We start from the raw sequence: 16,393 nt of genomic DNA on the forward strand, positions 1-16,393 counted from the left end.
TACTCTATTCTCAGGTTCAAGTTTGATTTCGACCTCCGCCTTGTGGTAGCATGCTGCCATTACTTCCATCTAGTCCAGGAATTATTTCACTCTACATTTAAACAGATTTAAAATTTGCCTGAAAACCTGTAATTATTTGAGTGAGACATTAGATTTAAAACAAAAAAGGAGATTATTCATCGTATGTCATGATGAGGAAGTGCTGGAATTTAGAAGCATTTTACTGTCCTTGAACGTCTAATGAGCGGTGACGTCGTCCGAGTCAGCCAATGGCGTGCGGGAATTTCCGACGAGCGCCAATCAGCATCTGTTCCGATTGTTCCGGTTTGTGGGACGTAGCTCGGACTTCCCAGTCTCCTGACAGCACACTTGACAGCGAGCTAGCCCGCTAGACTGACCTCCGCTCCCAAGATGGCTGGTACCCGAGCCCTTGGTGTTCTCTCCGGATTCACATCGAGGAGATACGCGCTCCTCACAGGTACAAGCTGCCTAAAGAGATAAAGATGACCCGCAGATAGGGGGGGCAATGAACGTCCTTGATTAGCTACGTGTTACCGCAGTTGGTAATTAGCTTGTTGGACGTAGCTGTTAGCTTCGGAGAATGTTACACAGCAACGCGTGGTAGTGCTTTGTAAAACAGTGTCCTTTTGGTTTTTCAACACATATACATGTCGGTGAACGTTTAAACTACAGCGCGAGTGTGGAACTTTTTTTTTTAAGTGAGGAAACTTAAGTGCAAACGTGCTACATGTGCTAGCTAGCTAACCCAGCTGGTTGCTACGGCGTCCCGTGAGTTCAGTCAGGGCAGAGGAGGCTCGAAATAAAAGTTTTACATCAGACTGTTAACTTCTGCTCCTGAGTGTGTGAGTGTCCCGGTGGTTTAAACCGTGATGTGACGGTGCGAGCAGGGTGTTGGAGACGTGTGTCATTCATTAGCCTCTGTGATGGCAAGTCTCTGTCTGAGCTGTGGGCGGAGAATGTAGGTGAAGGGTCGTGTTCCACTGGGTTGCATAGCAGGGATCAGACCGTTCGAGGTCACGGTTAGGATATGTGAGCGTCTCATATACTCGTGTGTGTGTGCGTGCGTGCGTGCGTGAGGACTTTCTTTCTGTCTGGGTGCAGGTGTCAGGGCCTCGTGTTTAATATGTTTGGAAAGGCTGGATCCGTTTGGAAATGTGCTTCAGGTTGTGTGTCTTATAAAAGAGGCCTGGACCTTATCAAGATCAAAATGTTTATATGAATAGATTTCAATAATTATAATAGTTTGTTTGTGTAACACTTTTTAAAATGCACATATGGAAGTAAATCTGTCACGTGAGATTTTGAAATTCAAATGCCCCCTGAATTTTTTAACATTGAAAAATAAAAGGGAAAATTAGTAATTGAAAATTTGAAGAGTTTTAGACACATTTACAAAGTGCTTCACATGACAGATAAACACACAAAATATGCATTAGCAATATATCGATATATATTGGACTTATTATATTGGAAAATTATATTGCAATAATTTCTGGATTGTTTTAGTGCCCACACTTGGAAATTCCAGTATCCTGTAGCTCACACTTAAAACAACAATAACAGTCTTTACATTAAAAACAGGCCATTATAAAGGCTATTTAAAATCTTGCTAAAATTATATATGTATAATAATGTTTTGTTTACTCTTGTTTTTCTTTATCCACAGGCAATAACTTCCGCACCTTCTCTGTAGCTCCTGCCATGCTTGGTAATTCCCCAAATTAATACATATTTTTTAAATTAATATTTAAAAAGTGGTCACCCTGTTGAGTGACACAATTCTTTCTCACTCCACATTATCTCTCCTCTATTTTTAGCCCGTACTCACGTGAACTATGAAGTCAAGGACGACGTCGCTGTTGTACGGATCAACGACCCGAGCTCCAAGGTGTGAGCTCATTAAATGTAAAGGTGACAGTTTTTACTGCTGGGATCAAAAGTCAACCTAATGGTCACCTCTCTGTCTAGGTTAACACCCTGTCAGTCCAAATGCAAAAGGAGATGGCCGAAGTAATGGATGAAGTGTGGGCCAACGATGCTGTTCAGAGTGCTGTCCTCATCTCCTCAAAGCCAGGATGCTTCATCGCAGGAGCAGACATTAAGTAAGACAAAGCTCCTGATATCAACTCAATTCATTTTCCTGAAACAAAGTAATATTCTTTTGCACCTTTAACATTGAGATCTTCAGTTATCTGAATGAAATGTTGAAGAGGTTTTTCATGTTGATTCCTTTTCACTCACTCTACCTCTGTTGCAGTATGATCCAGGCCTGCAACAATGCAGAAGAGGTCACCAAGCTTTCTCAGGCCGGGCAGAAGATGTTCGAGCGGGTTGAAAAATCTACAAAGCCCATTGTTGCTGCCATCAATGGCTCTTGCTTAGGCGGTGGCTTAGAGGTGAACAAGAACTTTTTCAGCAGCCAGATACATCTTACTATCTTGGAAATATTTGACAAGGACGATTGATCATAATGTCTTATCTAATGGGCTCATTTTTTCCATTTCAGTTTGCCATTGCCTGCCACTACAGAATTGCAACAAAGAGCAAGAAAACAGTTCTCGGTACTCCTGAGGTCATGCTGGGTCTTCTACCCGGAGCTGGTGGTACGCAGAGACTCCCCAAAATGGTTAGTGCAGAAATTCTATTCATATGTTCTCTCAATTTGAAGTATATACGTGCACTGCTGTTTTCCTTCCTGTTTGTCCTTTAACTTCTACATAGACATGACATGTCGACCACAGATGGTCAGCCTCAGTTGAATCATTTGAATTGCAATGTAGAGTTGGATAATAAAGAACTGGGAACAAAAGACATTTGTTTCTAGCGCAACTTTTAACCAGCACTTGCAAAAATATATTGACGTGTTTGTTCCTCCTAGAGACTGCTATATTCCCCAAATTTTAATCGCAGTGTCTCAAGCACTTGCTTTGTTATGAAGTATAAAAACTGCACACAAGGATTTAGATTATCTGCGGCTGCAGCAGATTTGTTGGATCCAGAGAGGGGTCCGTGTGCCAGGCTCCTCTTTGTTAGCATTTTCTGTCCTGACAGTGGAGCTGATCTGAGAGCACAGCTTGCACTGGAATTGACCTTCCAGAGGTGCCATGTAGGCAGACAGTCTTGCAGAGTGGATCTGAAGAGGGGGGGGAAAACAAGGGAAAGAGTTTGACACAGTGAGCAAACCCGCTGGGTGGATGAAACGGTAGCAAAACAGAGGTGGAAAGACAGCTAATGACCTAAATGCATATATTCATGTTGCCCAGGGGCTTGTAGCATCACACGCTCTGCTATTTTTTGAGCTTCTTCTGCCTTTTTTACACAAGAATCTATGGGAAGTGACTTTAGAGCGTTGTATAAGAGCCGGCTGCCAGCCAAACTGCCAGTTCAAAACTCTAACACCATTGTGGCACTTTTGTGAAGTGGTTAATAAATATATAAAAAGACATGAAGATCAAATGATTCTAAAAAAGCTCTGATAAATCAGAAATAGGTTTTACTGTGAGGACTAAAACCGGCTGTGGCCGAGGGGTAGAGTGGTTTGTCTTCCAACCAGAAGGTCAGCGGCTTGAATCCTAGCCCATGCCGAAGTGTCCTTGGGCAAGATGCTGAACCCAAATGGCCCCTCATAGATGTTGAATGCACTAATTGGAAGTCGCTTTGGATAAAAGCTAAATGACATGTGTGATGTAATGTAACACACAAGATGCTTACTTCTACTTTGACAATAATTCCCTACATGTTTACAATAAGTAAGGCAAACTCCAGTCAGTGACTTCTATTTCCCACTGGCTGGCTTCTTCATATCCTTATGGAATCTCCTGTGACCGCAATGTAGAAATTCTTACCGTGTGCACATGCAGTGGTGATCCTCAGATCGGACAAATCCTGGTGGATCGCCGCTTTTTTTTTTTTCTTGCATGCCTGCACACAGGTTGCAGGATGATGCAGAGCATGGTATGTGAACACATCCTATTTAGTGGTAAATTGTCTGAGCATAGAGCCTGAAAAGGCTCAGCCATAATGCAGTATAATCTGGCTAATGCTCATAATTGGTTTAGGATGTTTACACGACCCTGCAAACAGATTATTTCCCCTCTCTTCACTTTGTCTTTGTCCACTCTGTCTACTTCTCAACAGTCATGAGTACAACTGACTTCAGTATAACTTGTGTTCCTAACTAAAAATATAATTCACATTAGTGCATCTATACACAGCACAAAACCGTCAGTTTAAGTTTTCTTGTCTTGTCTTTCTTTTTATTGTCTTTAGGTCGGTCTACCCAATGCCTTTGACATGATGCTAACAGGAAGAAATATCCGAGCAGATAAAGCCAAGAAGATGGGGCTCGTCGACCAACTTGTAGACCCTCTAGGTAAAAATAATAAATAATATAATAAAAAACACTGAGCTGTATTCAAATATGTACTTTTAAAGTATAAGCACCTGTAGACATTATAATATTGGACTGTGCATGAGTAGAAATTAATATGATTAATGTTATAATCTCTGCTTGTATTCTAGGACCTGGGCTAAAGAGTCCAGAAGAAAGAACGATAGACTACCTGGAGGAAGTTGCCATCGAATGTGCCAGAGGAATCGTCAACAAGAAAATCTCTCTTCGCAAAGAGAAGGGCACGATGCAGAGTCAGTTGTGCTGCATTTGAATTTCTTTTGTCACTTGAATGTATTTAATTCTGTAGGTGGAAGAATAACTTTATTTAAGAGTTGATGTTCTTTTGCCACAGAAGTTCAAGACTACATCATGGGCTTTGGGTTTGTGCGGAATCAAATTTACAAAACTGTCCACGGAAAAGTTATGAAGCAGAGCAAGGGACTGTATCCAGCACCCCTTAAAATCATTGATGTAAGTAAAAGCTCCTCCTAAGCAACAATTTTTTCAACAACTATATTTGAAAATCAGGATGGCAGAAATTAGCCTGATTTAAAAGGCTAAATTATTGCAAGTGCAATTATTTTATTGTAGTGAGGGAGATGATGTGAGTGTCAGTGTGATCATTCACTTGTCAGATGAAAATCATTTGTTTAGAAAATACTGTAGAAGACTCTTCTGTCATTTGAAATGTGCTTTAGCTTTAACATGACTTGCAATGTAACTGTCGTTTGTTGCTGCTTCTCCCGTCAGTCTGTGAAAACTGGAGTTGAACAAGGTCCGGTTGCTGGATATTTAGCGGAGTCTCAGGTAAGGTTTGTTCAATACCACTTTCAAATTTAGTATTTACAGTAGCTCATTGTGTAAGTGAATAACACAAATTTCCATGGTTGTCACAGAATTTCGGGCAGTTGGCAAGAACTTCGGAATCAGGAGCGTTGATTGGTCTCTACCACGGTCAAGTTGCGTGCAAGAAGAACCGCTTTGGAACTCCTCAAAGAGAAGTGAAGTAAGTGTGTATCACTTACTTGTGTGTGATGTTGGACAATCAGCACATGTTTCAGACCAGTTCGTGGTATTCAAGTTGATTAAACAGGTATCTTGTTCTCCTTTTCTTTGTTGGTAACCATTAGGACCCTTGCCATCATGGGAGCAGGTCTGATGGGAGCAGGTATCGCTCAGGTGACGGTGGACAAAGGCGTACACACAATCCTGAAGGACACCACAGTGGCTGGACTGGCCAGAGGAGAGCAGCAGGTTTACAAAGGGTCGGTTTTCACACAGCAATTATCACATCACACATTTTTATATATTTGTCGTTATCAAACCCTTATGACAAAGACCTGTAATTGAGGCTTGATATTTTACAGTTTAATTAAAAAACAATATTATAAATGAAAAGAAAACTATAAATACAACCACTTGAAAATAATATAGATTTAATATACCTTTTTATCAACCAACTAATGAATTGGTCAGGCTCTGGTTGTCATGTATTGTTGATTTGCGCAGCTGTTTCATAGCATTACCTGTGATATGAATGTATTATATTTCACCTACATGAACCAAAATGGCAGGTCACTTGAAAACCCCCATAATGATTTGAATTTCATTCCTTTCAAGGCTCAATGACAAGACCAAGAAAAGGAACATCACGTCGTTTCAGAGAGACTCCATATTGTCCGGCCTGACCGGCAAGCTGGACTACAGTGGCTTTGAAAATGCAGACATGGTTATTGAAGCTGTGTTTGAAGACATTAAGATCAAGCACGCAGTCCTGAAGGAGGTGGAGGCTGTAAGTGTCACTGAGAAGATGCTGAGTCTGCTTTTCTTACAATTAACACCTAATCGTTAAATGTGTGCGACTTTGAGCTGACAAACATTTGCCTGCAGGTCACCCCCCCTCACTGCATATTTGCCAGCAATACGTCCGCTCTGCCCATCAAGGATATCGCTGCCGCCAGCAAGAGGCCAGATAAGGTTTGAACTTGGGAGCCGTTTAATTAAAAAATCCAGACTATCTTCTAAATTAAAATATTTTAAAAAAGCAATGAGCCTGAATGTTGTTTTATCTCTAGGTGATTGGAATGCACTACTTCTCTCCAGTCGACAAGATGCAGCTCCTTGAGATCATTAGCACTGATCAGACGTCGAAGGACACCATCGCCTCGGCTGTGGCAGTCGGCCTGAAGCAGGGCAAAGTCATCATCGTTGTTGGGGTGAGTTGAAAACATTACCTCCTTGGCAAATGCAACAATGAAGTTGGAAGTGGCTGGAGATGAAAGTTCAGCATTAATTTCCACAATGCTTCACATGTGAGTTGCTGCAGTAATATATCACACTAATGTCTTTGCAGGATGGACCTGGATTCTATACCACAAGGTGTTTGGCTCCAATGCTGGCGGAAGCTGTACGAGTACTTCAGGTAAACCACAATCTGTAGCTTTTTATGTGATCAGATGAAAAACTTGAACAAATCCTACTCATTACAAATGAAAGCTCCTATACACACAGTATTCATGTATCCATTATGCGCCCACAGGAAGGGGTTGACCCCAAGAAGTTGGATGGACTCACCACGAGCTTTGGGTTCCCTGTGGGTGCAGCCACGCTGGCCGATGAAGTCGGTATCGACGTAGCCGCCCATGTGGCAGAGGATCTGGGCAAAGCCTTTGGTTCCCGCTTTGGAGGTGGAAATGTGGAGGTTCTGAAGACCATGGTGGAGATGGGATTTAATGGTATGGCTGGTCACAGTGAAGGACTGTGGTCTACCTTTAGTTGGATGAAGAACTTCCCTGTTAATTAATGTGAGCGTGTAATGTATGAATGTTTAATCCTCGCTTGTTATTTCCGCTCAAGGCCGCAAGTCGGGGAAGGGCTGCTACGTCTACACGCCAGGACTCAAAGCCAAAGAGGTCAACCCAGATATTGGAGAGATCCTTGAGAAATACAAGTTAACACCAAACCCTGCTGTGTAAGTTGAAGTAGCAGAAGTAACAACAGTTTTAAGTCAGACATTTACCTTATAAAACTATAATTGAACACGCTGTTAACTTAATATATTGTTCCAGTTGTTACTAATAAAGGTTTAATTTTAAAAGGATACAAAACCTGTTAAGCTTTTAAACTATTACATTGTCCATTTGTCACTTGTTTAATCATTGAAATACTTGTTTCTTACAGTTCATCGGACTCTGATGTGCAGTACAGGCTTGTTTCTCGATTCGTCAATGAGGCCGTGCTGTGTTTGCAAGAGGGCATTTTGAACGGCCCTCTGGAAGGAGACATCGGGGCTGTGTTTGGACTGGGATTCCCTCCTTGTCTCGGAGGTCAGACTTCAACTTAATTCATGATTCTGAGCAACTTCAGTGTCTGTATGCTCAATATATGTCAATGGGAAGAGCATCACCCACAGTAATGAGTCTCCTAGAATCATATATTCTATCTGATATCTAATAAAATCTCTTCCTGCTTCCAGGACCTTTCCGTTTCGTGGACACATTCGGCGCCGACAAGCTGGTGGAGAAGATGAGAAAGTACGAGGCCGTGTACGGAAACCATTTCACCCCATGCCAACTTTTACTGGATCATGCAAACGATTCCAGCAGGAGGTTTCACAAGTGACCGACTCACCACGTGTGCCAGTAGCGCTTAATAACAATAATAATGCCTACATTTGATCCCATTGAGTGGAGGCCAGCATTCGGAAAGTTCCCACAGTGGCCAGTTTATTAGGTACAGGTAGCTAAGACTGATGTCATGAAGGTTATAAAATGTAGAAGGGTTCTCATCTGGGATCATTTTGTTGCTGTGTTGCAGTAAAATAGATGTGTTTTTGTTATTTAGCTGATATAATTCGATAAAAGGAGTTATAAAAAGCCTCCAAAATGATCATACAGTTTAATAAACACCTTCTATAATAACTCTGTTTGCAGGACTATTAGTTTTATATACATGTACCTAATAAACCGGCCACTGCGTTCAATATCGGCAGAAATTGATGGTTTTGTATTCTTTAACATTATTGATTTACTTAATGGTGTCTAGATCGAGGAGGAGCCTAATTATTCACAAAGTGCGTATGTAAAGACACAATGGAGGCAAAAGAAATTAAAAAAAATATTCTCCTATTGGAAAATACATTAGTAATGAATGTGTACCAGTTTCAGCAAGTGTCTTTTTCTCTGTGTACATTAAAATATATTTCTGGCCTTTTTGAATGGTGATGTAAAAAAAATAAATCTTTTGTTAATGAACCATATTTGTGTTTATATTCTTTTTTTTTTTTTTAAGGTGCGTTCAGGTGCTTTTTGTTTTTTCACAGGGTTATTTATCAGTGTCACGGAATCAGACCATATGTTTGGGGAGAGCTCAAATCCAATTCGTCGCGCAGGTCACATGTCTGATTCCCATTGTCCGCAGAGCAGGGTGTGTACCAGCCGGGGGAGGCGGTGTGGGCTGGGTCGGCGGCGGCAGCGGCAGAAACAGCATCTTTTCCTTTTTTCACTTGAAACATCCTGTGACTTCGCATCCTTCAGTGGGAGATGCTCAGGGCGGAGGATGCGGCTCAGAGTGCGGGGTGCGCGTGGCGGCGCGGGGCTGCGGTGGACCTCACTTGGGACAGAGGCTTGTTTTTATTCTAACGCGGCGAGGACAGGTGCGTTTGTTTTCGTTATCTAAAAAAAAAAAAAAAAGATAAATACAAAAAATGTCTAAGATCAAACAGTGCGAGTCGGTGCGCGTGGTGGTGCGCTGCCGGCCCTTCGGCTCCAGAGAGGCGGGGTGCGACAACATCCTGGAGGTGGATGACAAACTGGGACAGATCACCATCAAGAACCCGAGGGCGCCACCTGATGAGCCCAGGAAAGTGTTCACGTTCGATTCCGTGCACGGGTGGGACTCCACACAAGGCGACATCTATGACGATGCAGTGAGGCCCCTGGTAGAGTCCGTGGTGCTGGGCTTCAATGGGACTATATTTGCCTACGGACAAACGGGGACAGGTAAGACGCACACCATGCAGGGGGTTCCATGGGACCCGGAGGGGAGAGGGGTGATACCCACCTCATTCCAGCACATCTTCACGCACATCTCCAGGACCCAGAACCAGAAGTACCTGGTGAGGTCATCGTACCTGGAGATCTACCAGGAGGAGATCAGGGACCTGCTGTTCAAAGACAACAACAGGAAGCTGGAGCTCAAGGAAAACCCAGACTTTGGCGTCTACGTGAAAGACCTGTCCTCGGTGGTGACTAAGAACGCCACGGAGATCGAACATGTCATGAACCTAGGCAACCAGTCCAGGTCCGTGGGCTTCACCAACATGAACGAACGCAGCTCCAGGTCCCATGCCATCTTTCTCATCACCGTGGAGTGCAGCGAAGTGGGGCCCGACGGCGAGGACCACATCCGAGTTGGGAAGCTGAACATGGTTGACCTGGCTGGCAGTGAGCGCCAGAGCAAGACGGGCGCCAAAGGGAAGCGGCTGAAGGAGGCGGCCAAAATAAACCTGTCTCTGTCGGCACTGGGGAACGTCATCACAGCTCTGGTGGACGGGAAGAGCACCCACATCCCCTACAGGGACTCCAAACTGACCCGCCTGCTCCAGGACTCGCTGGGGGGCAATGCCAAAACTGTCATGATAGCAACCGTGGGGCCTTCGCACAAGAACTTCGAAGAGTCCCTGGCCACGCTTAGGTACGCCAGCAGGGCCAAGAACATCAAGAACAAACCTCGGATCAACGAGGACCCCAAAGACGCCCTGCTGAGGGAGTTTCAGGAGGAGATCGCACGCTTGAAGGCGCAGCTGGAGAAGCAAGGGATGCTCGCAAAGGAGAGGAGGAGGATTCGAAGAAATAGCAGAAGGCTGAGCAAAAGCATGGGAGGCGTGGAGGAGGAGATGCTTAGTGAGAGGGAGGCAGAGGTTTTGAGGGCCCTTCAGGGTGAACCAGACGGGAGACTTTACCTGAAACAGGGCGACGACTGCCCCAGGAGACTGATCTACCAGGGAGGCAGCGAGAGGTTGAGGCCCCTGAGTGAACACAGGAAGAGTGTGGAGGACATGCAGTGGGATCAGGATGCTCTGGAGAAGATCATAGAGAAATACAAGGTACTGGTAAAGATTACATGTCTCATTATCAAACAGCACCAATGGATATTGTAGGAACAATGAAAAGCTGCGTAAATAATTGATCACGTGTCTTTGTTCACAGACTATGGAGAGCAAACTGTTAGTCGGAGGAAAGACGATAATCGATCACACCAATGAACAACAGAAGATGCTCGAGTTGAAGAGGCAACAAATTGCAGAACAGGTAATTTGTCATTTATAAAAAATCAATAATGACGTTTTTTTCCTTCATTACTCCATATAAAACAATATTGCGTGTTACTTTCCGGGTCATGTTTATACAGATATTAAAGTTTGGATCCCGATTTTTAAGGTTTCCCTCTTTGTATTGAATTCCAACTAAGCTGAACTTTTGCCCGTGATTCGCAGATAAGGAGCGAGCGAGAGATCCAGCAGCAGATGATGCTCCAGGACGAGGAGACAGTGGAAATGAAGGAAACCTTCTCCTCGATGCAGCAGGAGGTGGAACTGAAGACAAAGAAGCTGAGGAGGGTAGGATGACTCACTCACAGGAGCAGTTAATCGTATTTGCACGTGAGGAGACGTCATAAGGGAGGTGGCTCATGTGGGTCCAGGTTTCTCTGAACGGAGACATCAATTTCTGATGTTTAGAAAATAATTCAATTCCTTGTCTCTGTGTGTCTCCACTAATGGCTTCAGATAAGTTAGTTTCAGTAAGAGGTTACTACAGATTTAGTTAATGTGTTAACGTTTCTGCTCTGGACAGATCTATGCCAAACTACAGCTGGTGAAGGGAGAGATTAAAGACGTAATCGATGAACACGTCATGACCAGACAGGAGCTTGAACAGACACAGAGCGAGCTCACCAGGGAACTCAAGTACAAGTAAGTACACCACCTACATCACTGAATACACACAGATACATGTACAAAACTACAGATTGTGTAGTTTTGTACATGAATACTGTATATTCATGGCCACATCGGATCATTACATGTAGGTTTTATTTTATTTTATTGTTTGGTGTCTGCATAGAATGTCACCCTGCTTTTATTATTAGTAGTATTATTATTATAATTATAATTATTTCACACATCATAAATACATGAATGAAATGTACAAGTACATGTAAGGCTTAGTTATGTCTTATATAAGATAAGATAAGAGTGTAAGGAAAACTTTACCCAAAGGAAATACAAAAATACAATTCACAACATAAAAGTCACTGATAAATTACATTAGTGATAAAACAATGCAGTGTATATATTAAAATGCAAAACTTCAAGAATCCAATGAGGGCACAGCCAACACGGATGAAAATGTTTTAAGTCTGCTTATATTATATATATATATATGTATATATTTATAAAAGAGTTAAAATAATTAAAACCTATGAGTGAGAGATTTTTGCCTCATCAAAACGAGTCAGGAATAAAAACGTGAGAGCTCCATAAAACTTTAAAACTGTAAACTACTCACGTATAAACAGTTAATTTATTTATAGGGCAGTGAGGCAATAAAACAATAAATCAGCTTTGTTCACATTTAATCTCAATTTTAATGTGTATAACCCTGTCGATACTTTTCAATGTATGTTGTTGTGGTATGAATGAAATACTGCGGTTGAACACATTCCTTTGGTGCATTTTGCAGATATCTCTTGATTGAGAATTTTATACCTCCTGAAGAAAAGAACAAGATCATGAACCGGCTGCACTTTGACGGTGAGGAGGACCAGTGGAGACTCCAGCCGGTGCTTCCACCAGAGAGGTCAGTGAATCTATCAGTCATCTAAAAAGACCATAATGCACTGCACTGTTAAATCAAGGGTGCAAACATTCCTTCATTACAACTACTTTAGTTGTTATAATCGAGGATGAAACACATTTAGATTTAAACTGTCCTTATTATCCGGAGTTAACAATGTCTATATTAAATGAAGTTTTTCTTCAAAATCCAGAAATGTAGGGTTAGGGTAAAGTATAATATATCTTAAATACAAGAAGGTAAAACTCACTGAAGAAAAGTTAGCTTGGCAAAAACATACGTTCACTATAAGACCTTAAATAAATTACAGGCAGATGATATAACAGAGTGTTAGGAGAGCTTTTTTAGTTTTGCTTGCAGATGCCAACATTAAGTTTTATTCGTAAAATGTAAATATTAATGCACATCTTTTCTGCATGATTTATTCTGTAAAATATTTGTTTTTACACGTAGGTCTGTGAAAGGCTTGTATCGGGCGATTTAATCCACCAACCGATATATATATATATATTGGTCAGGCTCTAATTTTCATGTGATCATAGCATCTTTCAAATAGTTTTTGCAATGCACACATTTTTGCATTGTGGTAAAATGTTACCACTAGTAGGCGACAAAGTCAAACCTTCTCCAAGATTCTATATAGATTCTAGTTCATGTATTCTGTCTGCATTTTTTTTCTACAAAGGAAACCAGTCACCCTGGCCGCATTGATTTTATATATTATTATTATTATTATTATGTCTATTTTAATTAAACCGTTAGAAAGCTGATAAAACAGGATTGATTTATTTTGATTATCAGTTGACTGTATGTGGGACCTTTTGTTTTCCAGCAGCTTCCATCTCACCTGCTGAACAGTTAAGTGTGTTTAACTGAACCTGGACCCTTCCTCTCCTCTTGTCTTTTTTTTTCCAGCCCACAAAGTCGGGTCAAGAGACGTCCTCTCTCGGCCGTGGGATACAAGAGGCCAATCAGCCAATATGCACAGATGGCTGTTACCACGGCAACTGGGGCCCCGTCGAGATACCAGGTCAGTGCTCAGACATTCAAGAGGACAGCTGGGAAAAGTACAGCATGTGAAATATTGATCCTACGCTTCATATTTTTTAATGTTCAAAGACGCCCTCTTTGCTGGATGATGTGACGATGCTTGTAGCCATGGTGACCATTCACAGCCTAACTTGTTGCAGTGAATAATCAGTGTAGAGCAGGTTCTGTAATATCTCGAATGAAAGGCAGAACTGAAATAATAGCAAATTAATAGCATTGCACTGAAAGGGGGGATGACATTACCTATCTGTGCCAACACCTCATACACAATAACTATATAATAATACAATTCAACATGATGTGCATTTTAATAACAAGAATGTTCTCATGCTTTGTTCCATGTTACATGGCTCTGAGTTTATAAATTAAGATTGAGCCGACACTGAGACTGTTATATATATATATATATATATATATATATATTTTTAAATAAACTTGGCGTTTGCTGAAGATGCTTCATAATAGACCCAAGAGATTTAGTTGATTAACTCAATAACCACAAGAACTGGAACCAATAGAAGAGTTTAAATGATTGCTTGAGTTTTTAATCGGTTGAGTCTATACTGAATTCACATTTACAGCAATTTATTGTGCTTTTATTGAAAGTGTTCATCATCCGTTGGTTGGGTAACGCTACTGAAGCCCAGAAAAAGACTGTTAGACAAACATTAACAACAACCAGTAAACTGTGGGATTGAATTTATTACAGAGACACTTTTATGGTGAGGATCTTTGTTGGTGATAAGAAGCATCCTCTCGCATCCTCATTTAAACTGTTCCCATCTCGTCTATGTTATTGTTCCCCTCTATTAACAAAAACTAATAAAAAATGTCCATTAATACTTCAATCCACAAGCTGTTCAGTTTTAAAACATGCACAAAAATGAGGATGTGCAGGTTGTCTGGATCAAATGTTTACCTCTGTCAGTCCAGAACTGCTTAAAGGTACAATGTAAGTGTTGGTTATGTCTGTTAATGTTTTTTGTTTTGCTGCTGTGTGATTGTTTCCCTCCTGGGACAGATAAATAATTGATCTATCAAATAGAAGCAATCAAAGGTTTACATAGCAGTTGTGAGCACAGCAGGAAACAACTCTGTAACTCCACTGTTGTCTCCTCTTACAGGCTGAGAACATCATGCTGCTGGAGTTAGACATGTCTCCACCGACCATGTTCGCCTTGAACCTTAACGGCGCTCACCTGGAGAGGGCCTTCTCTCCGAGGCTGCTGGGGGATCTCGTGCTGGATGTTCCGGTTAGAGAGAGGAGTGCTGCATCCTCGAGGGTCAGGAAGTCCCAATCCTGGTGAGAGAATGGCTGAGAAAGGCAGATGTTTTAACATGTGTGCAGAGGCTGAGAGTTCTGATATTCAGGAGGATTCATTTAGGATTAGACTGAACATAGCCAGAGCAAAGTTAAGTGAAGAATTGTTAAGAGTTGCATCAGGCTTTGCAGTCGTGCTGCAAACTGCACTTTCCTCCCAAACATGTTGGATTTTTAACTATGTCAATCTGTGTTTTTATGGTCTCCAGGTATCAAGCACCACAAGCAGCATCTGTCACATCATCGTCCTCCTCCAGCGCTCTGACGTCAGCCTCTCAGAGCTTCTCTCCCTCTCACAGACGGAGACCTTCCTCTGCTGCCTTTCTCTCACTGGACGGTCCGGTTCAGACAAGCCCCTGACATGTGTCCATAGATCTGTACTGCAGGACTGACCTGAGCTCAGGGTGGCACCAGCCTTGATTTTCTTTCTTTACTTTTGAGTGAGAATGATTTTAGTCAGCACGTATTCAACATAATTGGAGAGAGACGCGTCATCCCTTAAATCCAAAAGAATGTCTGACACATGAATGCAGGGGATGAATCTGTGGAGCTTTTTCAGCTGATACTGTTCGCTGGCTTTTCCCCTCTGCTAGGCAGGTTATGTTTTCACCCCTGTCTGTGTGGTTGTTTGTATATATGCAAGATTACGCAAAAAACAACTTAACAGATTTCCACAAAACTTGGTGGAAGGATGGGGTATGTGTCAGGGAAGAACCCATTCAATTGTGGTTCAGATCTGGATCAGGGGGCAGATCTAGGATTTAGTTTTTCACTTTCTTTAACTTTGCGAGATAGGGCATTTTTATTTTTTACATTTTCACCATTTTCCTAAAGATGAATTCATGGATCTTGATGGAAAAAAAACAGGCACATTTAGGGAACTTATATCTATGAGTGGTTGAAATTTAGCGCAACTTGACTGAATTTAAAAGGACTGTTAGGCTTTTGGGGGGGCATGGTTCGAATCCAGGTTTGGCTGAGGTCTTTCTGGAGTTTGCATGTTCTCCCTGTGGTTGTGTGTGGTTTTCTCCAGGTACGTCTTTCCCCCCCACTTCTTCCCTGGGTGTGAGGTTAATTGAAGACTCTTAATTGACCGTAGATGTGAATGTGTATGATTGTTTGTCTCTTTATGTTGATCCTGAGATACGCTGGCGACCTGAACCCCACCTCTCGCACCAATGGGATTAGCTCCAGCTCAACCTCAAAGAAAAAACTGTATAGATACTAGATGGGTGGATGTTGGGCTTTGGCGGAGGTATATGCACCATTACCCGAATAGCACAGCTCAAACTTCCAAGCTTGGGAGATTTTTTCACGACTTGATTTCATGTTTTTTTTTTTGCATAGACAATGGAGCATGATCGGGGGCTTAACTTTTGAGGGCCACCATTGTTTAATGAAACTATGCTTGATGAATTGTTGTTAAAATGTTCAGTCAACATTAATAGACTCTCACCTTAGATGCTATAGTTTGGATAATTCATGTATTCTGTCTGCACCTTTTTTCTACAAAGAAAACCAATCACCCAGGCCACATTGATTTTATATATTATTATCACTATCATCTCTATTTAAATTAAGCTGTTAGAAAGCTGATAAAACAGGAGTGATTTATTTCAGGCCGATCAGTTGAACGTATGTGGGACTTATTTGTTTTCCAGCAGCTTACATCTCACCTGCTGAACAAACCTAAAGTGTATTTAAAGGTTCAGTGTGTGGAATTCAGTGACATCTAGTGGTGAAGTTGCACAT

The 16,393-nt window shown here is 41.9% G+C and overlaps 2 protein-coding genes across 2 annotated transcripts; both read left to right on the top strand.

Annotated features, from left to right (window-relative positions):
* Positions 1–322: 322 nt before the first annotated feature.
* Positions 323–8,672, top strand: hadhab (hydroxyacyl-CoA dehydrogenase trifunctional multienzyme complex subunit alpha b). The gene is made up of 20 exons (XM_035168454.2): positions 323–478; positions 1,688–1,729; positions 1,839–1,909; positions 1,990–2,123; positions 2,279–2,417; positions 2,528–2,647; positions 4,291–4,393; positions 4,543–4,665; positions 4,767–4,885; positions 5,165–5,221; positions 5,311–5,420; positions 5,545–5,679; positions 6,035–6,206; positions 6,305–6,391; positions 6,490–6,630; positions 6,768–6,836; positions 6,954–7,149; positions 7,271–7,385; positions 7,595–7,740; positions 7,890–8,672. The coding sequence occupies exons 1-20, from the start codon at positions 412–414 to the stop codon at positions 8,033–8,035; spliced, it is 2,292 nt and encodes a 763-aa protein (XP_035024345.2). The 5' UTR covers positions 323–411; the 3' UTR covers positions 8,036–8,672.
* Positions 8,673–8,827: 155 nt separating this feature from the next.
* On the top strand, positions 8,828–15,360 carry kif3cb (kinesin family member 3Cb). Its single transcript, XM_035168201.2, has 8 exons — positions 8,828–10,520; positions 10,624–10,725; positions 10,911–11,033; positions 11,269–11,387; positions 12,157–12,273; positions 13,186–13,300; positions 14,445–14,623; positions 14,851–15,360. Exons 1-8 carry the CDS (start codon positions 9,120–9,122, stop codon positions 14,999–15,001), a joined length of 2,307 nt encoding a protein of 768 aa, XP_035024092.1. The 5' UTR covers positions 8,828–9,119; the 3' UTR covers positions 15,002–15,360.
* Positions 15,361–16,393: the final 1,033 nt, after the last annotated feature.

Source organism: Hippoglossus stenolepis, chromosome 10, assembly GCF_022539355.2.
Source record: "Hippoglossus stenolepis isolate QCI-W04-F060 chromosome 10, HSTE1.2, whole genome shotgun sequence".
Classification (NCBI taxonomy): Eukaryota; Metazoa; Chordata; class Actinopteri; order Pleuronectiformes; family Pleuronectidae; genus Hippoglossus; species Hippoglossus stenolepis.

Excerpts from the sequence above, each read along its gene's own strand:
- hadhab (XM_035168454.2), top strand. The coding sequence starts at position 412 with ATGGCTGGTACCCGAGCCCTTGGTGTTCTCTCCGGATTCACATCGAGG. Across the intron at positions 6,207-6,304 it reads TCCTGAAGGAGGTGGAGGCT|GTCACCCCCCCTCACTGCAT; the intron begins GTAAGTGTCACT and ends ATTTGCCTGCAG. Across the intron at positions 6,392-6,489 it reads CCAGCAAGAGGCCAGATAAG|GTGATTGGAATGCACTACTT; the intron begins GTTTGAACTTGG and ends TTTTATCTCTAG.
- kif3cb (XM_035168201.2), top strand. The coding sequence starts at position 9,120 with ATGTCTAAGATCAAACAGTGCGAGTCGGTGCGCGTGGTGGTGCGCTGC. Across the intron at positions 11,388-12,156 it reads ACCAGGGAACTCAAGTACAA|ATATCTCTTGATTGAGAATT; the intron begins GTAAGTACACCA and ends TGCATTTTGCAG. Across the intron at positions 12,274-13,185 it reads CCGGTGCTTCCACCAGAGAG|CCCACAAAGTCGGGTCAAGA; the intron begins GTCAGTGAATCT and ends TTTTTTTTCCAG.